The following is a 15,455-nucleotide window of genomic DNA, read 5'->3' as shown; positions in this document are numbered from 1 at the left end:
CATATGTTAATGAATCTTAGAAATGTATTAACTGTGTTAAAATCAAATCTGTATTTATATATGAAAATTTAGTCCTTTAAAGCAGTCACTTTATTATTAAATTGTTTTTTAAAAGTATAATATTTTAAACTTTTAAATTATAAAAATAACATGTTTCTTACTATGCCCTCACTTCTCTCGGGGTAACCATATTTCCTTGCACATTTACAAATTGTGTGTGTGTGTGTGTGTGTGTGTGTGTTAAGAAACAAAAATGAGATCATGGTTTACATAATTGCCCGAAAGGTTTTTTTCACTCAATAATACATAATCACATGACTTCTTTTTTTGTTTGTTTACATAAAGGTATGGGTACTTGCTGGATAAATAAGAATCTTCTTTAAACATAAATTTTCATGCCAATTTATACCTCTGAAACTTTTTTCATCTCACCTCTGCCTAGAATGAAAAGATCACTTCTGACTTTGTAACATCAGAGGGTGGCCAGCACTCACTCATCTCCAGCCAAACTACTGTTTCACTCTGGCCAGTTTCCTAATCACAGAATGAGGGCTGGAGTAAATGATCTTCCGGCTCTAAAGGTCAATGACTCTACCTAGTCACAACCTGGCTTACCTGGACATTTTTCACAGCTCTCCCAGGAGCTACGCCTCCCAAATAAATGGGACCTTTGATTTTCCAGGCAGCTCTAGTAGGAGGGAGACTCTCTTCTAAGACTCGAAGACCATCAATTACCAGTCGGCCACTGCTCTTTTCCCGAATAAATATCACCTGGATGGAGAGAATGTAAATAGCACATCTCAAGTACATCCCTAGATGAGGGGAAAGACCATGTTGCCTCCCCTCCCAACTTTCCTATTTCAGTACTGTGGGAAATGTGCAGAAATCCTTTAGAAAAAGGGTCCTTCTCTGAAGGTCAGGAGCTTGTCTCTTGCTTTGAGGCTTGATTCAAAGTTACAGGCGTAACTTCTGAATGTAGCATATATTTAGCAGAATTCTCTATGAAGCTCTTCCAGCTGGCCAGCCGACGTGCTGTCTCCTAAATCTACTGTAATTTATTTTAAGGCAGCTGACATTGCTTACTCTTTTCATTATAGACACACTGACTTGCTTCAATACTCAGGTAGTTCTCCCTGTTATGTCCTATCTTCCTAACAGATACACTCCTCACTTTGTATCTACCATAGCTTAGTCCAGGAAAGACATTCAGCAATTGTTGTTGAAAATCTAGAATATGATGGCAGTAGGAAAAACGCGAGTGACAAATCCTTAGACACCAAACTTTAGTTTATGTTGGCCATTGACTCTTTGGTTAAAATAATTGCATTAAAAATTGATTGGTCAAAAAATTATACTCAGACTGTATCTCTTTTAAAAGCGTGTGCTTCAGGATTTTTATAAGAAATTAATAAAAGCTTTTGAAATGGAACTCTGAGCATATAGAAACAAGTTTAAAATAGAAGCTCCTAGAGAAACCAATAGTGGGGCATTAGTGCCAGACCATTTGCCTGTGGTGAATATTTGCTGAGAATAATATTCTCTGCCTTCAACTTACATCATGCCACAATCCATCATTGTATTTCTCTTGGCTCCTAATCTTCAGTTTCTTGTGGCCAACATTAAACATGAAAACCAAGCGGCCGTGGGCTAAGAATAGAGTCATGAAGTCATTTTCTTCCTGATCTGAGACATAGAAAATCATCCCGTGGGAGGAGCGAGTTTTCAGACGAATGGAAAACTGAGATCTGGCAAATGAAAAGAAAAAGGTTGCCACCTGTAAAATGAGACTGAGGGTGATCTCTAACTTTCCAAAGCAATACAGAGTAAGGGAGAATAAATAAGTAGCCATTCTCTGTACTCCCAAGCAGCGTTTCTTCAAATGATCCTTTAGCATTATTAATGAAGTATGGATAAGCACTGCTAGTGCAAAAATGTAAATCCATCTCCATTTCCTTATACAACAGGAATACATTCCACATTTAAGAAAGTGTTGTTTCAATTAAAGACCATATCATATCTTGCTTTAAAAATGTGGTTGCAATTAGTTTAGCAAAAATCTATATGTTGAGGAAGCTTATTCATGTGGACAAAAACTAGTGAGTGATTAATATGTATATGGAAACTTGTATATAAACAATATGATTTGTGTACTATCTAAAATACAGATGCAATTTTTCCACAGTAAAAATTAATCAATGAATATCACATATTAAACATAGCCACCAAAGTGTGTAGAAATTAAAAACTTCCTAGAACTTTAGCTCTAGGCCATAGATAAAATACATTTATTAGGCTAACTTCTACATTTCTTTCCGAAGGATACAAAATACTGATTTTGCCAATTAGGCAAATAGCAAATTAGAAGTTATTAGACGTTTCTTATTGAATGTACTGCCTGTCTAAGAAAAAGAGCTATATAAGACCTATATAAGAATATTTGGGTGCTAACATTTTATTTTTAAAAATATTTTTATTGATTTCAGAGAGGAAGGAAGAGGGAGAGAGAGATAGAAACTTCAATGATGAGAGAGAATCACTGATTGGCTGCCTCCTGCATGTTCCCTACTTGGGAATGAGCCTGAAACCTGGGCATTTGCCCTGACCGGGAATGGAACCGTGACCTCCTGGTTGATAGGCCAATACTCAACCACTGAGTCACACTGGCCTGGCTTGGAGCTAACATTTAAAAATAAACCTTTAATAATACTAAATAGCCTGAAGATTTGTGAATACCAGGAAGAAATGAGGCGCTTCAGTGATAGATTGAGGGCCAATAGAGGTTATCATCTTTTTCTTATTATCTTCCCTTTCGGTACCACATGAATCTTTTTTTTTAATCATCAAAATGAATACTAAATAGTGCATGATTTATACTTTCCAATAAATTACATTCTTTGTGACTTTCTTCCCAAAAGTAAGGTGCATAAAACAGCATTATCCTAGGAGTTTGCTGTGTCTTAACAAGAAAAGACAATCAAAGAGAGAAAGATGGGCCCTAACTGGTTTGGCTCAGTGGATAGAGCGTTGGCCTGTGGACTGAAGGGTCCCGGGTTTGATTCCAGTCAAGGGCATGTACCTTAGTTGCTGGCACATCCCCAGTAGGGGGTGTGCAGGAGGCAGCTGATGGATGTTTCTAACTCTCTATCCCTCTCCCTTCCTCTCTGTAAAAAATCAATAAAATATATTTAAAAAAATAAGAGAGAGAAAGATGGGGCAAATTTCAAGGACTCGTCTAACCTTGATATCACCTTCTCTCCCCCCTTCCCCCTCAAAAAACAAATTGCTTTCAGATAGTAAGTGGAATGCTTCGGAACTGCTAGAAGGTTGATAAGGAAAGACACTGGAAATACACATATGCAAATAAAGATGAAGGCTGGTCAGGGTATTACGTTTCTGGAGGAATAGTATGTTACTTTACTTTTCACCAAAATCTCCTTTCAAGTGTTCAAACTCTTGGCGGCTGTTGGCAGTTCCTCCGTACTGATAGGCGTGCTCTATTGCTTTAGGGCTGTTGGAGAGGTGGCAGTGAGAGTCTCTTGGAGCATTCTTCTCTAGGAATTTCAGGCCAATAGGATCCCTTGAAGGTGCGTCTTTATTTTTCTCTCCCTATAAGAATAGGGAATAAATGATACTAAGGGATAAAAGTGACATACTAATAGCAAAAATTCATTTGTTATTTCCTTACCCAACAACAACAACAATAATAAAACAAAGCGTGTACTATTTGTGCATTTCCCATTAATGATATGGTTAATCATGCTATAAGCAAATGATAGCAGGAGATGAAGCAGTAACAGCAACAAACAACAATACAGTATGTTAACAAATCCAAAATTCTAGTCTATGATAGTAAAGCAGAGTTAAACGGAAGCTATAAGGATAATGTTCTATCATTTATTTTTTATTATTTTTAAAAATATGTTTTTATTGATTTCAGAGAGGAAGGGAGATGGAGAGATAAAAACATCAATGATGAGAGAGAATCATCAATCGGTTGCCTCTTGCATGATCCCTAAAAAAAGTTGGCAATAAAATAACCCTAGCATATCAATCAATAAAATCCACATATTATAGGCAACAATATCACTTTAGCACACACAATTTATTATTTACACACACTGTGCAAAACATTAAAATACCTAGCAACAACTTCAAAATATTTAAGAATATTTTTTGGTAATAAGCTATGTAGTAAACATTTATGGGACAGGAGATAGAACAATTTAAAAAATTACCTGTGCTTTAAAATTGCACTGCTGATTTTAAAATTTAGAGTTGTGAAATTATGGTTATTTAGTCTTACTTTTTGAAGCAAAAGTAAATACAAATAAATCTGATCATTCAGGCATTGATTCATTTATTCAAGCAAGTGTTTATTGATTACCTAATAGTTAGAAGTGAAGGAGAAAGAAATCAATGTTTCTGTAAGCCTTCCATGGGCAGTGGTGTGTGGTGGGGAATAGAAAGGTGAGTGAGAAATGGTTCCTGTATTTTAAGAAACTGAAAATCTATTTGAAGAATGGGTATATAAATAGCAAATTGGAAGATGGGTTGTTACCAGATAGAAAGAACCTTAGATGACTTGCTGGAGCTTGGGGTTTTATTTTTTAGGTGGTGAGGAGCCCCATGGGTTTTAATAGTGGGGAGTGGTGTGATTTGACCCACTTAGGAAGAAAGCTTGCAACAAAGGAAGAGCAGAGAGGAGAGGAAATGTTTGAAGTGGAGAGAACTGGAGAACACAGCAAGTCAGGATGAGATCCAGGGGAAAAATCCTGGTTCCAGATTGTTGAATGAACTCACACCTTTAGTTTTCACCCATCCCTAATTCCCATTGAAATATCAAAAGAACTATACACATTAAAATATATCTATCATAGTCCTAAAATCTAGGAGGTTTTCTACTAGAAGAACAAAACTGTAAAAATTTCCAGTAGATATTTCCAGGAGATATCATAAGATTAATGGTTTGATATCTCAGTCTGGCCCTGGAGAATCTAAGGGTGGTAGTTAGATTAGAGAAAGTGGGGTGGTGCTTGGAGACTCACCCTCCTAAAGAAAAACCCACCTGGTCCCACCATCCCTTCTTCCCTTCCTCATAGTAGTCAGGACTCAGAACCTGGGTCACGGGTACAGAAGCTAGGTTTTTCTCTTGGTGGAGGAAATATGTGCAGTTATCAATGTTCTTGTGGCCCAGGCCCTCATCATCCCAGTCATGAGTGGGCAGAATGGGATGGAGTGGGGCTTCCTGGAAACTTTCCCTCTAACATATCTTGGGAAACTCCCCCAAACTCCATGCTGTATTCCAACCTCAGTGGAGCAGCATGCCTTATAAATGGAGATATGATCACTTTTGTCTCATTGGAGGTGGGGGTGAGAGGTGGGTGGGGGATTGGGAGTTTTCTCCAATCCTGGTTATTCCTCATTCTCTCCATTTCTACAGAGATGATCTCATTCTTTCTCAGTCAGTGCATCCACTTAACTATGGGAGGATCGACAGTGAATTAGATCACAGGGGCTCAGCAAAGCAGGAGCTTACTGGCCCATGACAGTCTCAATTCATCAGCCCTGCCTTTCTCTGCTTCAATGTGGGAATATATGGACTAGGATCTTTCTCTTGTAAAAAGAGAAGTTATAATTTAATCAATTACTTCATTACCACTTAATAGAGACTCAGCTTATTATTTAAAATGGCTATGCGTGTGGGGATTCTCCCTGAACCCCATTAGACTCTGACTTTATCAATTTAATTTATTTTTCTGAGTCTATTAGTTGCATCCAATTGGTGGTACCAATTTCAATTTAGCAAGATTATTTTGTTTCAGATAACAGCCAAACTAGTTAAGGTACTTAAGAAAAAGAGGGCAATGTGTTACAAAGCTATGGTAGTATCTTAAGAACACAATCCAAGGGAAGATAGTAGAGTGGGTCCTACCAGGGGCAAGAATCAGGAATTAGAAAGCTAGGAAGAATCAAGGCATTCCTTTCCTGGATGTTTTGGGTATTTCAGCTTTGTTTTTCTCAGAGTGTCTGTTACCATTCTTTCTCTGCAGGGCAGCTTTCTGCCTTTTTCTCTTCTTTATCTGTGCATGATTAACACAGAGCTCTTAGGTTTACGTGTTTTCTAGTCAATGACCAGCCCAGAGGAGTCTCTTTGGGTTCTGAGTTTCCAAGAAGAGAACATGGTGGCTCAGCTGAGTTGACATGATCTACCCTGGTCCAATCATCTATATCAAGGTAGATGAAGTCACAAACCTAAAATACTGGGACCCCCAGGAGGGAGGGAATCAGTTCTCAGAGAGGGGAGTAGTTGGCCAGATATCTGGAATGTATATTACAATGTAGAGAATGTTTATTATCACATTAAACGCCAAATGAGGAGATGCTTTCCCAATTAAATTTGGAAACATAAATATCACAAAAAATTTTCAAGCTGGAACATAGTGGTAAGATAGGTACTCTTACATACTCACGAGGAAATATAAATTAACTTTTACCTTTTTGGAAAGTAATTTGTTTTGATCCAATAATTCTGCCTCTAGGAATATATCCTAAAAGGTTATTCAGTAATATGAATATGGATTAATGTACTATGATTTTCATCTATAAAAGAGAAGAAACTGGAAACAACTGAGAGTCTATTTGTGGTTAAATAAATTATAATAAGTGCATAAAATGGAATATTAGGAAGTTATTGTGAAAATAAATTATTATGAGCCCTAATTGCTATGATTCAGCCTTGATGAAAACTTAAACCTGAGGCCACAAGTTTTTCTTGGTAGCTATTTAAGGAGCTTTTGATAAAAGGGCAAATATAAGAGAAGATTAGCAAACACTGACATTCTAATGATTAAAAAATATAAATGAAATCTATAGTGATTTTGTGTCTTATTACAAAATTGAGTTTCTAAGACTTTTTACCATAAAGACTAAGAGGTTATTATAATATTGAAAAGTTTGTGTTAATAGTTCCAATAGCAACTGTTGATTGTAACCTTGAGACGATGAATATTTGTTTAGGAAATTACATTTGATAGACAGCTTCATCCAGAAAACTGTATTCATTTAAAGTGATAAACTGTGTTTGCTTTAGAAGGTTGATCTTCCTCATCATCCTATGACATTAACATGCTATCTACGATCACCTGACAGTGTTCAAGGCCCAGCTAAAAAATTCTCAGGATAAACCTTTTAGTATCAGTATATAAAGGTGACAGTAAGATTTCATCAGAATTTAATAATCTCCTCTGAAAAATCCTTCAAAGTATCCCCTAGCAAAATCCTTCATAACAATAAATGAAATTATTTCTCTGCCTGAATCACTTTAAAAAGTCTTCCATGTGAAATTCAGGAAGGGATCCTGAAAAACTTCTAAGATTTGATTATACTAGTACATGAACAAAATTATTAACATCGATAAAGAAATCATGTGTGAACAAAGGGAAGTTTCATGGGGATTCTAAAAAGTGTTCTATTGTAAGCTGAACTATATGGTCAGTGAAAAACCAAGATATAATGGGCAGTGAAAAACCATCTGAAGTGAGAAGCTGGGGGGGTGCTTCCCTCTGCTGATGGTTCAAAAGCCAGCCTTGGAAGGAAATCACTTCTTCGCCTGCAAAGATGCTCAACCTCACTGGCATTCAAGAACATGTAAACCACAATCAGATGCCAACTTTGTCCATTAAATTGACTAAATTATAAAAATGTGACCATATCCAGTGTTAGCAATTGTGAGGAACAATAGGTTTTTTCAAATGTCATTTGTGAGACTCTAAGTCAGTATTGCAAATGCACATTTCCTTAATCTAAACAATTCCACTTTTAGGAATTGACCTCCAGAAACACTCCTGAGACTTTATAGAAATACTAGAGGCCCGGTGCATGAAATTCGTGCAGGGGTGGGGGTTGTGTCCCTCAGCCCGGCCTGCACCTTCTCCAATCTGGGACATCCCTCTTGCAATCTGGTACTGCTGGCTCCTAACCACTCACCTGCCTGCCTGCCTGATCACCCCTAACTGCCTCTGCCTCTGCTCTGCCACCATGGCTTTGTCCAGAAGGACGTCTGGAAGACATCAGGTCTATCCGGTCTAATTAGCATATTACCATTTTATTAGTATAAATAGCAGCTCACGTTTACCAAATGTTTACTCCATGCCAGGCACTGTGTTAAGAGCATTTCATGCATCAACTCATTTAGCCCTTATAACAACTCTATGATGCAGATTGCTAAATATTGATTGAACACCTATTAATGTGCATTGCTCTAGGCTAGGCTCTTAGGATAAATCAATGAACAAAACAAGAGCTTGTGTTCTAGCAGAGGAGACAGACAATAAACAATAACGTCTCTGGCTGCCGCCAGGTCTGCCCATCTGCAATGCATGATCATGTGGAACTGCTCCAGCTTCTGATCAACAGGAACCAAATAACCTGAAGGCCCGCAACTCCTTTCGCTACAACGGGCTGATTCACCGCAAGACGATGGGCGTGGAGCCGGCGCCCACGGCAAAGGTGTGGTGGTCATCATGAAGCGGAGATCCGGCCAGCGAAAGCCGGCCACCTCCTAGGTGCAGACCACCATCAACAAGAACGCCCGGGCCACCCTGAGCAGCATCCGGCACATGATCCACAAGAACAGGTACCGCCCGGATCTGCGCAGGGCAGCTCTCGGCAGGGCGAGCGCCATCCAGCGCAGCCAGAAGCACGTGATGGTGAAGAGGAAGCGGCCCGCCCATCAAGAGACCCTGAGCACCCCTTCCCCTAAGCAATAAAGGTATCAGCCAGCTCTCCTACAAACAAACAAACACCCCCATAATAAATAAAGTATATAATCAATTAAAATGTGACAAATGCTATGGGGAAAAGAACTAGAAAAAGGAGACCAGCAGTACTGTGGAAGGTAGGAGGAAGGCTGTGGTATAAAGTAGGCCTCATTGAGCACAGGCCAGCTGAGTGGCCCTAGAAAGAGGAGGGGGAGTTATCTGTGCAGATACTGGGGGAAGAGTGGTCTAGGCAGAAGGACAGCTGAAGTAAAGCCCATAAGGCTGGAGTGTCCATAGGCCATTCTAGGAATAGCCAGGAGGTCAGTGTGGGGAGAAGAGCTAGTGAGGAAAAGGGGCCTGGGTAATATGAGGCCTCTTATGACACTGTGGGAACGTGGGCTTTTGTTCTGAGTATAGCTGGGGTCCACTTTGAGCAGAGGAGTGACATAATATGACTTACATAAGGTGTTCCAAAAAATGTATACACACTTTGAATGATTATAAAAGTCAGTGTTTATTAACATACAGTTCATTTTCAGACTTTAAAAGAATCCGCAGAAATGAATACTTTGTCAACGCCTATTTTCAAACTGATGACTGTTCTGGTCCAGGCACTGCTGATAACTCAAAGCAATGGAAGCGCAAACATTAAGAATCATTTTGTTTGGTATTTGTGCACCCTCAATCCGTCAACTGTTGCCGGTTTTGTGCCGTAAATTTTATTGTTTATGTAGCCCCATAAAAAAGTCTAGTGGATTAATTTTCTTTGTTCAAAGCTTAGTCTGGCTTCACCCATTATTTCAAATCAGTTAAACCTGAAAAGGAGTGAAAATTAAGTGAGTTATCACCTTATAAATACAGGGTATCCCAAAAAGTGTATACACACTTTGAATAATTATAAAGGCAGTGCTTGTACTACAAGTGTGTTTTCAAATTCCCAGTAGCATGTTAGGACGAATTTCATTTGTTCAAAACTTAATCTGGCGGAAAAGAAAGAAACATCAATTGAGCTATCAACTGCGAAAGTGTGTACACATGTTTTTGGGATATGCTGTGTTTATAACGATCTGGCCCTTGTGTTGAGAAGAAACTGTTGGAAAACCATACAGAAGCAGGAAGGCCTGTTAAGAGGCTATTGCCATAATACAGATGTGAGATGACGGTGGCTTGGACCAGGGGGGAACATTGGAACCTGAGCTTATTGTGAAAATCGGACCAGGAAGGTGTGGGCAGTGGGTAGGAAAGGTTGGACTAAAAGAATGAGAAAGAAAAGTAGCCAGAGAATTCCATGGAAGAACTCAAGGTTTGATGATGGAGCAGCTCTGGTTGATGTCACAGATCAATTATACACGTGAGTGGTTGAAGTGAAGGTGAAGGAATGAGGGGGGAAAAAAGGGTAAGGTCAGAAACTTTAACAATTTCTGTGATTTTGACAAAAGCCTGCCATTGTTACACAAAAGCAAATGATCCTAGAGAATAGTAGTACTAATGATATGATATATACATATCAATTGTTAAGCATGGAGCAATTTTAACCACACTAGTGAAAAGTGGTTGGAAGTATGAGTAAAAGCTGATTCAAACTGTTTCTTTAGGAACAAGAATTGATGCTACAAAGCTAGTGAGTTGGAATATCTGCTACTACAAGAACCTTATCTTTGTATAGCTGCAAATTAGAGTAAATTCTACAAAGCATCAGGGTCTAAAGTTGCATGCGTGGAACACTAGGGCATTCGGGAACTTGGCATAGCATTATCTTTTACCTTTCTATTCTGACTTGTTTTAGGCTTTGAGGAATTTTTTCCTTTTTTGTGAAGGAGCAACAATGGCGAATTTTCAATGGGACACTCATAAAGGGAAGTGTGGACCTTTTCAGAATACCGCTGGAAATCTTCGACCTCCACATCTCTGTCCAACCTGTGTTTGTAACAAAGAGGAAAAAAATCTTAAAAATGTTGTACAGAGAAAGTCAGAGAAATGAGCAATTAAAACAATTTGTGTGTGTGTGATGGATCTTTATCCATCAACCACTACTTTAATCAGAATATTTAAAATGATCATTTAACCAATTAATTAATAACTTCCTGCTTGGTACCAGCACATTCTGACAGACGAACATCGTTTCCCTCACCACACTCTGGATGACTGGGGCCGCCTCTGAATTACTCAGTCTGTGTCAAATTCCTCTCTTGCTAGTTCTTGTACTCAGGGAGCCCTCATTGTCTTTGTTAAGGACCTAGATTAATGGCTTTGTTTAAAGTCAGGCATTAAGTTAAGAACACGTTCTTAAACCTGTAACAAGGATTTGGGTATGTTACTCTGTACTCTATCGTTAATAAGATGTATGGAAATAATCACATCTAATATTTATAGCTTGCTGTATGCCAGGGGCTTTATGCCCATTATCTCATTTAATCCTCATAACAAGCATACCAGGCAGGCACTATTATTATCTGAATTTGCAGGTGAATAAAAAAGGCTTACTCTGCCAAAGTCATACAGAAATTAAAGGGCTAGAAAAGGTAACTACAAACCCAAGTATGTCAGTTGCTCAAGCATATACAAGTTTCTAATGTCTACCCTATGCCTCTGATAAATTTCATATTCTGTTTGAATAATGCAAATATTTTCATTATTGACTTGATCTTCTTTATTAACCATGTGGGTTTATAAAAAATAAAAATATTATACCTGGTAAAGTAGGCATTGCTTATACAGCCCGTAAAATTAGCATACTGGGGACTGATGGGTGAGCCGCCGAAGTAAAACTTCTTTTCATCTACATGTGTGTGTTCCGCTTTCTCTTTGGTAGGATTCTTACTCCCAAGTCTGCTTTTATCTACTACCAGTTCATATCTGCAAGAGAAAAAGCATCTTTACAGAGCACACAGCTAACATTCTACCTCGAGTGCCATTCTAGGTCTCAGGTTTTCTCAGGGAATTGAAATGGGACATCTGGTCAATAAAAAGACAATAGCTTTCCAGACGCTTTATGAGGCCTAGGATACAACGACTGAATGTTTCCATACACAGAAAAGGCCCTCCCAACCAGGATTAGAATTTAAACTCATAAAAGCAAGAAGTTAAGATGACTAGTCATCAGCACTGTTTTGTTGTTGTTTGCTTGTTTTTCTTTTTGGTGGAAAAAAAAATCAGGATCTACCTTCCTCATGGTGATCATTTACACATGCTTGTGGGAGACCATTTTCATTGTAAAGCCCAGTGAATGGTTTTGGTCCTGATTGGACATGGAGTCCTGAAAAGACCTATTAACGTTTTCCTTTGATGGAGGGCTCCACGGAAGTGGACACAGAATGGGAGCCGTCTACAACAGAGGTTCCTGTCTTATCCCAGAAAGCTTCTTACGATGGAAAAGAAGTTCAGTATCACATATTTTAAAGATGAAGTTGGAGATTTTAAAATGGGGCCATAAGTATTCCATTCTCAACCGCCAAATGTAAAACGAAATGAAACCAACATTTGCTGAGCTCCTTTATGCAGAACACTGGCCTCCACTGAATCAGGCACTTTCCTCAAGGAGATTATAGTCTATGTTTTTTTTAAATTTTTTAAAATTTTTATTGTTGAGAGCATTACAGATGTCCCCCATTTCCTCCTTTGCCCCTCTCCATGCGGCTCCCACCCTACCCCAGGCATTCACTGCACTATTGTCTGTGTCCAGGGGCTATGAATGTATGTATATAAATTCTTTGGTTAATCTCTTCCCACCCACCCTATCTTCCTTCTGAGATCTGTCAGTCTGTTCCATGCTTCCATGTTCGGGCCTGGGGTGGGGGTGGGGGGTGGGGATGTTATATTTTTGTTAAGTAATTTCATAGTGTCTTATTTTGCATGTCTTGAAAATTAAGAGCAATTTATTTTTTTAAAGGAGGCAAGTAGCTCCTTCCGTTATTTTTTTAAACACTAGAAAAGTAATAGAATAGCCAATTATTCATAGTGGACAATTGGCAGAATCATACCCGACAAATAAGGCCACCACATGGAAAGGATATATCGTGAGGACCTGTACCTTGCAGGGGAGACAGAGGTGATGATGAAGTGAGACAGCCCGTCATTGTACTGCTTATCTGCTGATTGCACCTTGATTCCCTTTACGTTCATGATCACAGTGCCATTATCCAACGAAATGGAGAACACGTCTGACTGAAATGCAAGCACAAGTTTTTAAGTAGGGAGCCAGGTATCCAAAAGAACATGTTTTTAACATTTACTTAATGTTATTGCTTAAAGGAACATCCAGTATGAAGGAAGTTTGCTTGTAAAACACTTTCTATGAATAACAATAAAAACAAAATACTTGATTGCTTGTATTGGTCTTGCCTACAAAATTAGACACGTTTCAATGGAAAAATAAATTTCCTATATACATTTAGAACTAAAACCTTCTGGTGATTTTGTCATGTTGAGAGTTGCCTACTCCATCATGTCTCCCTTTAATCCCTTTTGAAAGGGCTATATTTGAATCCCTTTGGGAATGTGGCTAGATTACCAGGCAAAAGTTAATTTGCTAGTTTGGCCTCTTAAATATTTCACTTTTCATCTATAGATGCAGAAGAGAAATTTTAAATAAAAGCAGGTTAACATCTCTTTTTCTGAATTTGCTTATCATTTGTCTTAAAATATTGGCAAAATTATAATCTTGCTTCTCTTCCCTTATATGGGCACCAAACTCTACAGTTAGCCCAGCACATACTACTTTTTTGGGGACCAAAGTGCTATTTAATTAACCATGGTAATCTGAGGCAGGTTATGTAACAGAGGTTCTACAAAGCGCTTTGGGTAAATTCTCACAGATGCTACTGGTTTAAATTAAATTCAATATAAATGTGATAGATACAAAGTAATAAGTATGAAAAGTGAAAGCTGGTATTATGACATGGTCCATCAGTGTATCTCTTGGTACTTTTCAGAGATAAATCGGTTGACTCTTAGGGTCATTAAACCTGTACAGATCTTATTTGATTCTTTTTTAAAAATATATATTTTTATTGATTGTAGAGAGAGGAAGGAAGAGTGATAGAGAGATAAAAACATTGATGAGAGAGAAACATCAACATCTATCCGCTGCCTCCTGCATGCCCCCGCCTAGGGACCGAGCCCCAAACCCAGGCATGTACGCTGACCAGGAATCTAACCAGGACTTTCGGGTTCATGGGTCAATGCTCAACCACTGAGCCACACCAGCTGGGCTTATTTTATTCCTCAAACAAGATGTCTTTAAGCTGAGCTCAAGTGTTCTGCAGCAAATGCACGAAGAGAAAAATATGTTCTTTTTACTATTTTATAAGTTAAGTCACACATATGTTTATTCTTAACATACAGTGGTTCTTAACATTTTTGTGTGCCATGGACTCCTTTGGCAATTTGGTGACACATATAGACCCATTCATAAAATAATGTTTTAATATGCATACAACAAAATGTATAGGAACACAAAGGAAACCAATTACATTGAAACACAGTTTCAAAATATTAAAACAATAAATCTGTGATATAGTAATATAGGTACTTCTTTATTAAGGCATTAAATAATAAAATCTAGTAGCAGATCTAATAACTACTGTAATTTAGAAGTAGCAATGAACAAAATTAATATTTTGAGATATCTGTGACAACTTAAACGTGAAATGAAAAATACTTGTCATTTCTATTAACGAAAAAGTTACAGGTACTGCTAATACTATTATGATTTGTTGCCCACATTTATAATGGGAGAAAATGCTAAATTTTAGTTAGATAAATAAAGATGTAATTTTCCCCCACCCAAGTCTACAGACTTCCTGAATTCTTCTCATTAACCTTTGAGGAGTGGGTCTATGAATCCCAGATTAAGAACCCCTGATGTACAATATATATAATCTATATATAAAAGTGTAATATGCAAATCGACTGAACAGCAGAATGACCAGAACGACCACTCGACCAGTCGTTATGAGGCGCACTGACCACCTCTCAGTCCCTTCCCCTGGCCATCAGGCTCCAATTGCCCAATGGCGAACAGGGAACTGGGGGTGGGTCCACCTGTGGCAGCTGGGGAAGATGGCCTTGATCGCAGGCCAGGCCTAGGAACCGTACCCACGCATGATTTCATGTGCCAGGCCTCTAGTATTTTATAAAGTGTCTGAAATGGGGAATTCTGTGTGAGTACATGTAAGTCAAAATTGAAAATCACTACTAACATGCTTAACAGTATTTCTAATAGACAAAACAATTATCATAAAGAAATTTCCTCAGATAAAAACCAAATACATACCCCTGAAGCATAATAGAATAGTAATCCGTTTGGCTGTAATGTTTGGAAATTAAAGCCTCCTTCAAAGCCATCAAAGAAAGATATTTTCTGGGTTGAAGCAATGAAACTCTGTCCATTGAAATATGCTCGGCGAGATATCTGTGTGCCCAAACAGTAAATTTAGTGTTTGCAATAATTACCAAAGCTTAAATGAATTTCTCACACACCAAAGGTCTAGTTTCTATATTAATAGTTGTTTTTTTTTTAAAAAACCTTCTGGTTTGTACTGAAATTCAGGCATATTAACCTTCCCTCTGTGGGCCTCTAACAGGTGGGGTTTCAACGTCTTCCCTTCCTCAGCCCTGAGTAGTAACAGTGCTCTCACAGCCTCTCTGGGCTTTGGAAGCCACACTGATAGAAAACTGAGCCCACTGGACAAGTCC

At 38.4% G+C, this 15,455-nt stretch overlaps 1 protein-coding gene across 2 annotated transcripts in view; it reads right to left on the bottom strand.

The window, feature by feature from the left end:
* Window positions 1–15,455, bottom strand: part of LAMA4 (laminin subunit alpha 4) — a 137,279-nt gene that overhangs the window by 10,193 nt on the left and 111,631 nt on the right. For both annotated transcript variants that reach the window (XM_079780270.1, XM_079780271.1), the window contains exons 28-34: window positions 15,034–15,171; window positions 12,790–12,923; window positions 11,451–11,615; window positions 10,523–10,676; window positions 3,419–3,606; window positions 1,556–1,745; window positions 616–771 (exon numbers count right to left, since the gene is read on the bottom strand). In XM_079780270.1, the coding sequence (XP_079636396.1) occupies window positions 616–771; window positions 1,556–1,745; window positions 3,419–3,606; window positions 10,523–10,676; window positions 11,451–11,615; window positions 12,790–12,923; window positions 15,034–15,171 (1,125 nt within the window). The remainder of the gene's footprint in view (window positions 1–615; window positions 772–1,555; window positions 1,746–3,418; window positions 3,607–10,522; window positions 10,677–11,450; window positions 11,616–12,789; window positions 12,924–15,033; window positions 15,172–15,455) is intronic.

This window comes from Cnephaeus nilssonii, assembly GCF_951640355.1.
Source record: "Cnephaeus nilssonii genome assembly, chromosome: 9".
Taxonomy (NCBI): Eukaryota; Metazoa; Chordata; class Mammalia; order Chiroptera; family Vespertilionidae; genus Cnephaeus; species Cnephaeus nilssonii.
Note: the sequence above shows the minus strand (reverse complement) of the source record. Positions and strands in the feature narration are given on the sequence as shown.